Consider the following 15,228-nt stretch of genomic DNA (forward strand, 5'->3'; position numbering starts at 1 on the left):
CGAAGAAACCGAACTTATCAACGCCAGTCCTTCAGCAACTGACACTGTTCATGCTACACAATGACTACTGGTACCGTATTCACGTATATAGAGATGGCTCGGCAACCTATAGTTCTTCATGCGCGTCGTCATTCCTGCGAGACAAGCAAACATTTACCATCTAATTTCGCATTAGATTACCTCTACTGGAAGCAGAACTGCCCCGCAATTCGTGCTGCTGTAAAGTATATCTCTGAAAAGTTCCTCAAAAATGGGCCGTGTTCTGTGATTCCAAACCTGCCTTGAAATGTCTTCAATCGGTCTTGAGCCATGGCGACCATGAGAAACTAGGTTTGACATCTGAACCACCAGGCATTACAAGAGGGTCACGAAATAATCTACCAGTAGATACCAGGCCATAGTGGAATTGTTGGCCACAACTTAACTGACGATGCTGCTCACGTTTCGGGCGATTAGTCACGATACAACGACGCTGCTCATGATACAACCAACACTGTCGATCGAGATACCATTGACAAGAGCCGACGCAGCAAGGCACCTTCGACTGATCGCCCGAAACATGACTAGACAATCATGGTTTACTCCTGGAGGCTGGACGTCCCGCTCGCACCACTTTGACTAGTTACTTCAACTGCAGATAACTTTCGGCCTCCCCCGCTGTGATGCTACAATATTGTGTCGCCTGTGGCTAGAAGTGGCGTTTACAAACGCCTATTACCACCTCATTGGCATGGCAGACTTTCCAACGTGTGAGCAGTGCGGGTGTGTTGAAACTATTGCGCACATACTTTGTGACTGCCCTCAGTTTGGACTTGATGCTGCTTGGATTCTCGCGCTCTTACTGAAGCCAAGGTTCTGGGCCATTTGGATGACTACTTCATCACAAAGGAAATCAGTGAATGCGCTCCTTACGTTTTTAAAGGACTCGGAGTTGAGTTCAAGACTAAGTGTACGCTCTTTACCCCCTTTCACTATAGATCTTCGGACATATTATAGACTGCTTTCCTTGGCGCTCTTTCTTTCCTTTTTCTCCCTTTGTTCCCCTCCCCACGTGTCGGGAATCCTATACTGGGAATCGCCTGGTTAACCTCCCTGTCTTTCTATTCTATTTACTCTCTCTCTCCTAATTACGATTTTTCAATAACCTTCTTTCATCGATTACTATATTCAGTGCCTCAAAATTTATCCAAATTGTTTTAGCAGCACTAATTTCTAATTAATAAGTTGTTTATCACAGTCTAAATCGATATCATGAATTCTATTCATACACGTTCAATGAACTCTGGCCAATTCCCCACTGTGGGTATGTGCCATAGCACATACCCACGTATGTGACATATATGTGACATATGCACTGAGGGAGAAGAAGAAGAAGAAGGATGGTGCATGGCAGGATGTTGTCATTTGCAGAACTTTTCTCCTTTTTGCCGTTAATGTTCGCGTTACTGGATCGTGCTCACGACGTCACGAACTCCCCTAGTACGTTTCTCGACGTCATTTGTGATGCTTTCTTTCATAGTGCATTTTGTCATGCTCTGACGGAAACGCGACTCCCCGCGATGAGAAATCTTCGAGAAAAAATGTGTAAGATTGCACAATGACGTGACCAGGACGAATTTTTGCAAGGGTGAGCCCGGCTGAAATGTTTGCCATGTAGGTTGTTGGGAGGAGAGAAAATTGGTGAGCAAGTCTAGTCAGGCGACCTTGCTCTGCCTTACGTGTTGCTTTATCAGGTTTTGTCGTAAGGTGCAATGTGAAGGAGGCAAATAAGTGCAGCAAGCGCGCTATTTCTTCTTTTTTTTTTTTGCAGACAACGTCGACGAAGAGTACTGTGACGGATTCAGGTGGATTCACACGAAATCGGATTGCATGAAGGGGAAGGCCGAATATGTTCTGCTGGGTGCGTCGCAGTTTATCAGACTTCTACCATGCTTCTGCAGCATTGTGGTACCGTCGCATTATTGCAAAACGGGGTGCTGCCCGCCATGTGCGCGATATGGGGAAAAACATCGCGTATACGGTTGGACTATACTTGGTTCAAACCGAGACACCTAAGGCCGTCTTTTAACCCTCAAACGATTTGAATTAAAATTTATCGAAGAACCAGTAGTGAAGAGCACATTTAGATAAAAGTATAGTACTACACGCAGCTCTGAGGGACTGTCCAAATTATGTTTTCGGTGATAAAGTTATGAGGATGTGAAATGACGGCCGAATTCCAGATGCCTTATCTCCTTCCCTTGTTTATCGACATGCGCGCTTCAAGCTATACATGATCCAGAATCCGAAAGATCAGCCAAATAAAAGAAAGCGCAATGAAAACAATTGCACGAATAAAATTTGCGTGAAATATTAACCTTAATTATGTTATGAACAATAGATGCGAAAAACTCGATTAAGGGAGGTAATTATTCGTGGTCACACTCCAGACCATAAGAAAATATTGAAGTAAAAAGGCAATTTGTCTGCCGATAAATAGCTTCTCTGGGACCTATGAAGCAATTTCTCTTTCGTACGGGTACAGGCGATTTCTTAGGCCTCAATATTTATTTACGGTACAAGTGACAAGTGTTGAGTGACATAACACTTGTTACTTAAGACTAAATCTTGCCTTTCTGACCGTACAGAGCTATACCAAATTTGTTTGTGAGGCCGATGTCGTTGCCCGTCCGTGAATGTGATCTGCGTGCTTGATAGCGAAGAAGTCGTCCTCCCTTGCGACGTAAATGTGACGTAAATGATAGTTAACCACTCTATTACATATTTCACTGCTGTACATGAAGCAAAACTGCTTTAGCATTGCGTTCGCCTTTCGATTGGCCCGTTAGTTTGACCACGATGGCGGTGCGTGATTCAATGTCGCGGCCTAGATCTGTTTCCCGCCACCCTTCGCAGAGCACAACGACTGGCCCAAAAGGTACCAGGAGTGCGGTGACATCGCGAAGCAGTCGCCTATACACGTGCACCACCTGGACACCCGGTTCGTGCAGTTCGAGCCGCTCTACTTCGCCGGCTTCGAGAACCACTACAACTACGTCGTCGAGAATGGCATGCATGCCAGTGAGCACTGCCGTGCTGTTTTGACATAACCACCGTCACAGGATGCTACGTCCCTCAGACCAACTACCAAGCAAATAAGGTCGGCAAGAGAGGCAGTGTCTACGAGCCCCCATCTAAATGGTTCTTATCAGTCATAAAAACTTTTCGCAACAACTACAAATCGCCGACGACCATAATATTCCGTAACTTGCTATAAATATGAAAGGCCATGGAAATTTCGAGACACTGTTTTCTATTTGGCCTGTAGCACGCAGAGCATCGGTGTCCAAAACGGACACTAAAGCAATAGTGAGGGTAGACCTCAATAAGACCCTTGATCATGACAGGCTGCGGCGCCCGAGGCTCAAGCAGCGGCCCGTATAAATTTACATCTTCTGTGTCACTTTCAAACGCAGTACAATAATGGGAGACTAAAATCTCACAGGGACAACTAATTACTTTACGTGTTGGCAATGCGATGACATTGTAAGCTGTTGGCGCACTGACATCGAGGTTTGTGTCATAATTTCGTGGTTGCATTAGCTCTTGCTGTCCCCCTCCCCCATCATTATTTTAACGGCCAATAAAACTTTCACCGCCTGTCATTTCAAGTCTGTAGCCGGCCGCGAAGCAGCTATAGGAAATAATGCCCAGCTACAGATATTTAAATCCACGATTTTTATTTGGATGTTACCGCAGTAATTCATACAGTTCTGTGAGCGAAGTTCCAAAGCACGTTCTTCCAATTCTCGTTTCCTCTCTGAATAAGGCCTGGCCGACCCAGGTTCGCTGTAGTACGACGTACGACACACAGTTATAAGACACGTAGTTTACCTCTGACAGTTAACTTCGATCGAGAGGTGTAGCTAGGAGGTAGTTAACCGGACTGAAGCTCCGGCCTCCACTGCTCGACCCCCAGACCCATACTACAATGACATGGTTTTGTCCTCCTCGTGTACTTCACTACTATACCGCTGTCACCACATACCACAGAGAACACAGACGCCGCTAACTGCCATACCGCCACACCTTAGACACGAGGAAAAGCGCGGACAGAAGGCAGCCCGAAACAAATTCGTACACATCACCCGCAAAGCCACACTGAACATATCACACCCTACACATCCTTCTTCATCAGATGCCAAGACCCCACAGCTGACATATACCAATATCTGTGCCCGTGGGCCTACGCGCAACCCTATCTCGCCATTCTAGGGAAGGAGGCGCTGTATTCGCCCCTAACCCAACCGGCTAATTGAGGCTGATCGATCGAGGCAAGTAAAAAGCGAAGGTTACAGGGCTCCTTAATTGCTTGGTTCCTCCCAAGCAACCGTTTCTCCTCTTCCTCTATATAATCGCTACAAGAGCAAATCTGAACTATGTGTTTTGTATGCACACTCTGAAAATGTAGTCTATCGCATAAACAGCGCGAGAAAAGACGGGGACTAAAGAAAGGAGGGGGATCCGAGCGGGCAGGACGCGTGCTTCGAGGCCCCATGGAGTTTAGACTCATCTGTGTCGTCCTTTCTTCAGTCCCCGTTATTTCTCGCGCTATTTGATGCTATGGATCGATACCAACTCGCCCAAATCGCTCTATTTCTACAACACATTTCTTACGTGCAGTCTATCTGACCCTCGTGGACGGAACGGTGAGCCTTTACGGGGGTCCTCTGGCTGTCCGCCACAACCTGTCTCGGGCTATCCTGCGGTTTGGACGACACACGAGCCGTGGCTCAGAGCACCGCATTGATGGCTTCGAGCACGTCGCAGAGGTGACTGAATACGTATGTCGCGCCTGCACTGGCACTACTGTGTGTGTGACTGTGTGGGCAGAAGACAAGGCTTCTAACGCATGTGTTCTGTACTCTCTCCCCGAATGTCAGTTTAGCTCATGAGAAAGCATTAGCAGTTATAGGCGAAAACTGTCAACTATGTCTGAAGCCTCTAACCACCTGCCACAATGAACAGGTGGCGGAGTTTAGAGAGAGAGAGAGAGAGAGAGAAAAAAACTTTATATAATGCAAAAAAAGAAAAATAATCTAGAGCTCCCGTGGTTGGGTCCTCAGTCCAGGACTCCCGCGGCCTTTGCTGCCCTGCTGGCCCGTTCAATCAGCCAAAGCTGGTCTTTCGACTCCGAACTGTACAGCGCGGCCTCTCACTGCTCCGGTGTGGCGTTGTGAATTATCGGCTCTGCATCTATTTTCTGGCAGGCCCATGTGATGTGATAAATTGTCGGTTTCTGTCCACACCAGGGACACGTGTCCCTGTATACGGTCGGATGTATCTTGCTGTATAAAGACAGGCACGGATAAAAATTTGTTTTTAGCTGCGGGGTTTAGAGCGAAATTTATCTCGCAGAGTGAAAAAAAAAAAACTAATAAAAAAAACTACCGTATTACACTTGGGTAATTCCACGAGAAATGAAACTGCCTAATTATTTGATATATTTAATTTACTTTTGTTTTTGTATATATTGCGCACGTAGTATTCAATATGTCAACAGTGTAATTATATATTTTTTCTAACGTTAATATTAAGGAAGAACGAAATAGGAACGATGTTAGGTCCCAGGCAGACTTTTCGCACGTCCGAATTTTGCAATAACGTAAACAAGTGGAGTCATTTAAGCCATGGTTAATATATCTTGTGCAGGCAAACTACAGGTGGTAAGGAGTAAGTTAGGCGTCCTTCCGCCATTCTGAGGAAGTTAATTGCTTCTAAGAAAAAAAAATTAAAATCTACACTTATGAGAAATTATGTCTTGTTGACGAATTATTTTCTCCACGACTAGAAGCCACACCTTCTTCACATTTTAGCGTCCGTCCTGTTCTTATGTGTTCCTCCTTCATCTAATGTCCCTTGTGTGTTAAAGAAGCGCTAGAAAAGATGAGTTCAAATGCTTTCCAACTCGCCCAAGTTTCCGCCTTATTAAGTTTCCTATATCTTATTCCATGCTTGTGTACACGTTACAATTTCATTACTCTCTTTCATTTGGTTTTGTCGTCACAGCCTATCGTGATGTCCTTACCGAGAAAATTATGTTGACGTCAGAACCTATTCCGACGTCTCGTTGATACATCTCGCGGAATCTCGAGGACACACCTCGCAGACGCGAGATATTCACCATGAGCCTAGGAAGGCTTTCGCCTTAAAAAAATGCGCAAAGGAAGAGAGAGGGTGCACAGGAGCCGACGGGTGGCCTAGTGGCTTGGGAGGATATCCAAGCCTCTTGCCCTCTGCCACTGGGGGTAGGTGGCAATGTGGGAAGAGGGTAAGCCACTCCCACCTTTAGGGAAGAGGAAATAGAGAACAGAGAGGGTGAAGACTACGGATAACCTAGTCGCTTCGGAGGTTATGACGACTTTCTTTGCAGCTTTGCCCTTGGGCTTTAATGCGAAAATGGACTGTAAATGGCGTCGCCTGCATACGATGATAAGGTTGGTAACAGTGGATAGCCAAATAAAGTTACCTAAAGTGTCCGTTGTACCATCATTATTACGTAAGCGGAGTCGAATAAGCGTATGCTTTCGCATTTCTTCGCATCCATCTAATTGATAGGACTTGAGCTTGTTTGGCCGAAGCTTTATTTTATCATAATTGTAGATGCTTACGGGTTTCACACTGGTGCAAATGGCAATACCGTCTTATCTAAAACCTGCGGGCATTTCGAATGTAAAAAAAAACAAAAAAAAAAAACAAAAAAAAAACACTGACAGTCTTTGGCATAGGTTTTCAAATTTCGAGCTACAAAATAGCAGGCTCTCGTCAGCGTTTCCTTTCTGTTAACTCGCATCCCCCATTAAATCAGCAGATTATGTTTAGTGTGTGCATACAAATTTAATTAGCCTTGTACCAATCTCTATAGATTTCAACCCAAGAAACTGTAAGGCAAATTTATTTTATTTTATCTGCATATAAATTTTTTTCGAGATCACTGTAGAATCTCCACCGGAGAAATGCGTAAGCCTAAGCGTTGCTGTTTGTCAGCGAGATGTGTCAGCGGGATTCCGCGAGTGATAGATACTGGGCGGCCTTTCCTTTCCTGTAAACCACTGAATTGTCTCTAATTAATTACTTTATTAACCCACACGAACCATTTTGTCACTTGCACATCTTTCCTCGATGCTCTCTAATGGCACCATTTCCTTTTTCGATATACCAGCTAGTTCCTCTTCCGCGAGTGACAGATACTTGGCCTTTCCTTTTCTGTAAACCACTTAACTAGCTCTAATTAAGTCTCGATGGAAGCGAAACGACGAGACGTCTGTGTGCTGTGCGATGTCAGTGCACGTTAAAGATCCCTAGGTGGTCGAAATTACTATGGAGCCTTCCACTACGGCACCACTTTCACTCTTTCCGCTTTCACTCTCATCTTCCTCCCTTCTTTTATGGCGCGGGTAATGTGTCCACAAAACAAGTGCGACAGACGTTGCGCGTAAGCTTTTCTGTGAAACAATTATTATTTTTATTGGCTCTAATTTATTACCTGACTAAATCACATCAAACATTGTCATTTGCACATATTTTTTGCCGCTCTATCCTATAGTTCAGTTCAGTTCAGTTCAGTCCAGTCGTTCAGTCGTGTCCGACTCTTCGTGACCCTATTGACCATGTCACGCCACGCTTTCCGGTCTCTAGTACCTATAGTACCATTCTTTTTCCGATATACCAACTTTACAGCGTCGACAAGGTCATGCTCACACGAAACCCGCCTAAATAGCCATACAATGCTTACGCTATTAATGAGCTTTCTCTAGAAGCAAGCAGATAGGAATTTATGATCCCTATGTTCAATCGCAGCTTAAATATACACTGTTCACAGCCGCAACTCATAATAGAATAGTTTTCGCTTTGTCTATAAACACAAGTAGGAAGTTGCGTGCGACTTGTTCCCTTTTACTGCATTTCTCTGCATAGACACTTTTCGTAATCAACAGTTTTAAGGTACGATGACTTGAGCACCATCGCACCACGCTTTCCTGTACGCTTCTGGCCTAGCTGCAGCTGCTGTTCTCCTCAAAGAAGCCGACCCCTACCAGATGTCTGCACGATAACTATGGCGCTGCCATCGTGTCCGTCCTTTATCGGGTAAGTATACCAGGTGTCCAGAAAAACCTGTCACTAAATCTGATAAATAGGCTTTTAAATGTAGTAAGACAACTTTTGCGGCACAGTAGTAACAATGTTGGCGAACATCAGAATATAGATTACTATTATTAATCTCCTACTGTTAACTGAATTCTAATAGTTAACATTCTGACTTTTACAGATACGCGTTAACTTGTCTTTAGAGATTCATACCTGATTATTAGTAATAGCCATATCAGTTTTTATAGTTTCGAAAACGCAATATCCTTTGCGGTGTGCTCCACCGCGGTAGACCATATAGGGCACTCGACTGCTCAACCAAGGGCGCGTGTTTAATATTTAAGAATAATAAAGATGTTTTACTTTCTTTTAGGCAAGAGGTAAGCTATTTTAATAACACCCTTCATTGTTCTTTTTAATGTTGCATCACCCTTGCTGCGCCCCAGCTCTTTTAATGTTGCATCGGTATTGGTGAGGCTGCAGTGACTACAGGCCTCGCTGGGTGCACTTGCGAAAGAGGAAACGAAGCAGTTTCTTATCTCTGCCGTCACGCTGTCTGCGACGGTGCATCCAGGAACAGTATACAAAGTTAGCTCCGTTGTCTAAAAATGGGCCTGTTGCGGACTTTTCGTCTTGCATGAAAGTTGCTTCGCATCATTGCCAATAGGTAGGATGTTTCCCAGTTTTGTAAGTTACGCCAGTGCTTTACAGTTCATGCCGTAAAGGTTTGCTGAGCCTTTCCGTTTGGAAGAGGTGCTGGTTCGCTTCCTTCCTGTGCCGATTTCTAACTGCTGAGTTGGATTACCAACTGCACTCAAACAGCAGGATTCTAGCCAAATAGAATGAAAGAGGTTTGCAAGTGCAGAAAGGCGCCCTTCAGAAAAACGGCCTCGAAAATACGGCAGCGTGCATCCAGAAAAATGACTTTATAATTTGCGCCAATGTTACACCTAGTCTTGACGTGTTTCAACGTCACTAATGTTAGTTGGCCCAACCAATTCTCAGGGGGCACTGGGGTGCCCATGAACCGCCATGTTTTGAACGTATGGGCGTTTATATGGAGCATTCGCTACCAATACCTAGCATGTGCCCTACTTCTCGTTATCGTTGGTTGAGAGGCTGGCTGAACACACTTATACCCACGCCGAATCGCGGGCGCCATGCCCTAGTTAGACTCTTTCTACTGTAATCAAAGGCGACTATTCAGGAGGCGATAACCACACTATGGTCACAACGCTCATCAACTTACAACGCTAAAATCAAAGAGCGGATGTTTAATAGCCGCGCTATAAACTTTGTAACAGTCAGAACAGTGCTGTGCATCATACGTTGTAACAGGCAGTTATGGAAACAAAACAACTCTACAATCCGCCAGTTAATTTGCACAGCTTAAAATTACAACCTGTGAGCGGGTGTAACTATACTGTCTTTGCTCGAAGTAACCAGGCCGTTGTGAAGGCAGCGTATTTCGTGGCGGCGCGTGCGAAGCGGTGATGTTATTGCTGCGAGAATAACCTGCCCGATGGGAACATACACCGTCGCTATTATCGTCATCTACTTTGGTCATCTGATGAGAAGAGAGGAGTCGCTGGAGAAAGATTTGATGTTGGGAAAGGTTGAGGGTCGCCGGAGAAGGGGTAGGCAGCGAACGCGATGGTTAGATGGCATTCTCGAGGCATTGCAGATGAAGCTATGTGATGTTAAGAAGATAGTGAGAGACCGGAAAGCGTGGCGTGACATGGTCCATAGGGTCACGAAGAGTCGGACACGACTGAACGCCTGAACTGAACTGAACATAACAATTCTAATTGCGTGGGAAGCACTACGGGCAGGCCGGATAGTTTTGAAAAAGACGTTAATGGGTGTGCCTGACGCAAAACAGGAGTCGTGGCCTGGGAGACGGCCTTTTTTTCTCGAGCTGTCAACGCAGTCGATGATGGTGACGGGGGTTATGATTGTTTCACAACGTCAAAAATACGCAGCGTATTACGTTCCTGACCGGGCCTGTGCCTTTTATTATGTGTTGATCTGTTTCAGTCATAGAGTTTCTTACTCTTACCTAGAGGGAAAGCTGTGCTGCCGTCTATGGGAGTTTACATGGAGTTTCCAGACGGCCAGTTCAGCCACTATGGGCGCTCAAAGCATCATGGGCCGGAGAGCTACCGAGTGCAGAACTACAACTTTTGGCCAAAACTAATGCAAAGAGAAACGTTTTTCTACCGTAAATAATGCCCTAAGATTGAATATTGTGACTATAAATTGCAAAAAGAGAGAGAAACAGCATGTCAGTGTGAGATTTATCCAATATAAGCGATGGCTCTTTCTCCTATTGGCTTAGTTTTGAGCAGCATAAATACCAATATTTCGCACCAATAGGCAAACTTTGAAATAAAAAAAAACGTTATGAAAATATTTATGGTTGTGGAATCACTTAAGGAAGTTTTTAGTGGCATTTTGGGAAACTGAACCTTTTTATTGGCGACGTCTGGTTTTGTGCATTCGCTACTATGGCTTTCGCGGTCTATGTACGCACCTTCAGATGATGATGATGACGAAACAGAAACATCGCAGTAACGCCACTCCACGTACCCGAGAAAAACCGACTGTCCCGCAACAAGTAGCACACCAGCCCATGATTCTTAGCGCGACCATGGTGGCTGAAGTGCAGCGCCCTCAGGTTTCCCTCTAGTTACTGTAAGGAACTCGATGGTTTCAGTGGCCGCTGGCCTTAAATGCGCATGCGCAGGCGGCCAGCTATGCGATGCACTGGCGGCCACCATAATAGTAGTGTAAAGTACTCGCTGCGCTAAAACCCTCCAATCTACATGCTTCAGGAGGTGCCGGGTAGCGTGGCGGGCATGGAATCTCTGGTGGCGAGCACGAGCCAGCTGCGCGGTGTGTGGGGAGCTCGGGCAACCTTGGAGCTGCGGCTGAGCGCGCTGATGGCGCCCCATGCGCAGCACTACTACGTCTACTCGGGCTCGCTCACATTTCCGCCCTGCACCAGCCGTATACCGACCCTGGTCATGGCCAGAGCTGCGACGATAGGCGAAGATCAGGTAGGTATTGGCGCTCGCCAGTGTCCTCTCGTTAAGTAAGAATGGAAGGGCGCAACGGGATTAACAGATACGCCACATTAAACAGCACATAGTCAATTGCTGAAGATAAATTTCGTACAGCAGGGGTTCTGACATTCACAAAGCTAACCGAATAAATGGCGGCAAGAAAGCTTCAGTAGGGTACTTCCACGGCCGCTCGATGGCAGTGCGCTTCCATCGAGCGGCCGTGGTACTTCTGAGGTCCGTGGCGGTCTGTTGGCCCATTAGCTACACATGGCTACGCTGACAGCGAAGATGACGGTGGCTTTGAAAACACTGCAGTTTGACTCCAGGGAAAAACACTTGCATATCCAGGCTTATACACTTTGCTTCATTCAAGATTGAAAGACATCGGTGTAATATTCATGTCCACAGCAAAAATTAAAAAGAGAACAATCCTTTGTTTTCCTTGGCCTCATCAACTGTTGGCTTTTCATTTTAGTATGTGTGTGCGCGCGCGTGCGTTGTATATATATATATACCGGGTGTCCACCTAAATGCAACCAAGGTTTTAAATATACGGTGAGCCCTAGCACAGTCAAATCAATTAGGAGTTGTTCAGAGTCGCGTATGCTAATCTGCAGTATTTTTTCGTTCACAAATGTTCAATAATTAGTAAGGACTAATTAGCTACCTTTAATTATTGCCTTGAGGGAAAAAGTGTCAAAAAGCAGAAGTTATAGCTCCTCTCGAAAAACGGCTAGCTACGTTGTTTCCATCAAGCTAGCGTTTGAGTACAGTAATGTTTTTTTTACCAGCCGAAAGCGACTCCTGGCACAATAAAAACAACTTCCTCGTGACTGCGGCTTCACTTTAAAGCCCCGAGAGGCGTCCGAGATAACAAAATCCGCTTTTCTGTGCCGTGTTCTCTACGATGAAGCTGGTTGTACGCACTTAGCGAATGATTTAAAAATACAGCTGGTCACGTGACAGCATCCTTTGAAGGCGTATAACAACTTTTGGATTGACACGTTTTCTTTCAAGGAAATAATTAAGAAATAGCTGATTAGGATTAGTAAATAGCTGAATAAAATATTAACTGATTAAAAATAGCTGATTAGTTTAGTAAAAATAGCGCGCGCTGCCCAAGGCCCGGCTGCGGAACTGGATACGAGGGACAACGCCGACGACGAAGCGAAACGCAGGAACGGGCGCTTTTTTTCCCCCTCTAGTACTCACCACGACAGCAAGATGCGCTGCTATTGATTCCCAACGATGGCGCTAAAGTGTAGGAACGCAAAGTAGACAGACGCCACGAATCAGGAAAATCGACTCCAATGCTGCCCTATTCTTCGTCGCAGATGGACGTCCTGCGGCGCAATATGTACGTGTCGCTCAACTACTGCGTCCACCACATGGCCGGCCAGCTGAGGCCCCTCTTCGACGCGCGTGACCGGGACGTGTACCGCTCCTTCAAGTACTTCGACAGTCTCGCAGACTCACGACGACCACACTCGCTCATCGCTCCGCTGTTGCTGCTAGGCCTAGCTCTTACCACTGTGGAGCTGTGAAAGCTAATCCAGAGCGCGAGACTGCAACGCATCTCTTGGAGTGTCCGTCCATCATCAGCGCAGTTTTCTGCTCCACCTTGGAGTTGCATCGAAATGGTTGGTCGGGATTGCGGAATCAGAAGAGTATGCCGCAATTGCTGAGTTTGCCCCAATTTTATTTTGTGAGTGTTGTGTGTTGACGTTCTTTCTCCTATAAATTATTTGCTTTTTAGAGCGTCAGCTCTTAGTTCCTCAGCTTTGCGTCATCGGCTTCCGCAGCGCCCCCTGCCTCTGTTGGCGGATGTCACAGTGGAAACAGTAGAAGCTCCCTTTCCACACTTGGTGACGAGACGGTGGGAGGCAATGAGTCCCGGACGTTTTTCTGTGGTTCTGCTGTAGTGAAGGCGAGGCACGAAGAGAGACACGCATTTGAACCCCATGCCAGGGTGGCGCAGTGGTTACGGCGCTCGACTACTGTGCCCAAGGGATTCGGGATCGAATCCCGGCCTCGGCGGCAGCTTTTCTACGGAGGCGAAAAGCAAGGCGCCCGTGTGCTGTGCGATGTCAGAGCACGTTAAAGAACCCCAGGTGGTCGAAATTTCCGGAGTCCTCCACTACGACGTCTCTCATAGCCTGAGTTGCTTTGGGACGTTAAACCCCACAAACCAAACCAAACCATGCAATGGGGAATGGGTTGTTTCTTTCTTTATTTATTTTTTGCGTCAGAGGTGCATGAGGGGTGAAGGGAGATAGCTGGAGAAGAGCTTGTGGACACATGGTGCCTCCTGCCGCCCCTCAGAAAGTGTACAGAAGCTCCTCTCATTCTCTTTCTCGAATAGCCTTGGCTGCGAGGCTGCAGAAAGTTATCCGGAAAGCATAATGGCTTCGACTTCCACCTAGGAGAGATAATTGTCTCGAAAACCACCGCCAATAAAGGATGAGCAGAAGCGTACCCAGCCCGGCCACTGGCTTAGGGCTGTGTAAGCTGAATAGGCGTCACAAACACCGCTATGCTCGTTCGGGCTCAAACTGAGTTTCAATCACCTCAGGCTGCAAATATGGTTCATGTTACCGAGGTTCATACTGGGATTCAAGTTCGTACGCTCTAAACAGCTATTGAAGCAAGTGTATAAGTAAGCGTTCTTCCGAGAGAAGTTTACTTGTGCCCTGGGTGAGCATGAATTGCCCTTGGGTTCCCCGACTTTGCAAAAAGAAAGCAAAAATCTGCAGAAAACGCTTAAACATTGGCGTTACACAATCGTAACGGTCTTGCCAGCTATTGTTCTCTTCAATAAAAATAGTGCGAACCTACTGCAGGGGATTGGCCAAGACACAAGCGGCTTGCGAAAAATGCCCCCAAAAGATAGTAGAGAACTCGCAAATTAGGCGATTAGCTGATCTGAATTTGAACAAACGGTCTCCTAAAATAGGGCACTGAATATGGTAAAGTGCTAGATGCATAGATTTTTAAGCGTTTTGTTTACGGGAAAAGTATTGAGCATAAGCAGAATGAAGTTATAATTCGAGAACTATTCATAATGAGGAGTTTCGTCTCCGGTAGCAAGCCCTGAATGGTGGATGACGCGTTCCTGTTGTAACGGCTAAGCGTAGAAGCTGCGTGGAAAAGACCAACGCCGGTAGACAAACTTAGACCGTGCCGTTAAAGAGGGTCATCTAGCAGCCACCTCCGCAAACAGGAAAAGGGGCGGCAGGGCCACACAAAGTGATCAATCTTTTAAAGTTCAAAATAGAACGGACGCAATGACGAGACCGCTAGACCAGATCGATGGAGCTATTTAACTGAAGCAAGCGACAGCTCTGTCGCATGAAAGAAACCTCAGGCTTGCGAGATTTTCAATCTTAAATGTTCCAAAGGAACAGATGCACTGGTAGTCGGGAGATTATGTAGTCACTGAACCTATGAATCCTTGCAAAAACGCATACATGTGAAATCTAGCCGTCATAATATATGTGCAGGTGGAAGAAGATGGCTGGCCGGACTTTGAAAAGCATATTTTTGCGAGATTTTATTTCAGCATTAACTTGTCGCGTTCTTTTCCTTTTTTTTTTTATTCCGCTGTGACAACAGAGAACTTTTCACATTCGTGAAAGCGGTACGAAAAGTGCGGGCTACATCGCTGCGCACTGCACAAGTGAAGAACATCGTTAATTCTCAAAGCTTTCTCCCTTTCAGCATGCGATAGTCAGCATTTGAATGGGCGTAAGCCTAGATAATATACTGGCTTTCATAGAAAGAAAACTGAAAATGGCCACACAGTGAATCGGTGCTCGAATCCGCGGCGGAAAACACTACATGCCGGGACATTTTATGTTTTGCTGCTTAATTTACCCCACAGCCGCGCAAGTTTGCAAAATTAGACCATTTCGCCGGTCAAAGCATGGGCAAGGCATTCTTTTTTTGCTGATTTATCTCATATCAGTGCACGTTCTGCAAAATTGGACCACTTTTCTGGTCGAGGCATGAGAAAGGCGTTTTGCTGCTTTACCCTATA

General features: G+C 45.9%; 1 protein-coding gene across 1 annotated transcript; it reads left to right on the forward strand.

Annotated features, from left to right (window-relative positions):
- Positions 1-2,953: 2,953 nt before the first annotated feature.
- Positions 2,954-12,921, forward strand: LOC146196537 (carbonic anhydrase 3-like). The gene is made up of 5 exons (XM_084596373.1): positions 2,954-3,060; positions 4,663-4,811; positions 8,038-8,127; positions 10,962-11,186; positions 12,527-12,921. Exons 1-5 carry the CDS (start codon positions 3,051-3,053, stop codon positions 12,734-12,736), a joined length of 684 nt encoding a protein of 227 aa, XP_084452499.1. The 5' UTR covers positions 2,954-3,050; the 3' UTR covers positions 12,737-12,921.
- Positions 12,922-15,228: the final 2,307 nt, after the last annotated feature.

The sequence above is a fragment of the Amblyomma maculatum genome, chromosome 3 (assembly GCF_055883805.1).
Source record: "Amblyomma maculatum isolate TAMU_Amacu chromosome 3, ASM5588380v1, whole genome shotgun sequence".
Taxonomy (NCBI): Eukaryota; Metazoa; Arthropoda; class Arachnida; order Ixodida; family Ixodidae; genus Amblyomma; species Amblyomma maculatum.

What these genes read in the sequence shown, in the direction of transcription:
- LOC146196537 (XM_084596373.1), top strand. An exon ending in GCTTCGAGCACGTCGCAGAG is followed by an intron (nt 4,812 to 8,037) that starts GTGACTGAATAC and finishes CTTCTGGCCTAG; the next exon opens with CTGCAGCTGCTGTTCTCCTC. An exon ending in CGACGATAGGCGAAGATCAG is followed by an intron (nt 11,187 to 12,526) that starts GTAGGTATTGGC and finishes TCTTCGTCGCAG; the next exon opens with ATGGACGTCCTGCGGCGCAA.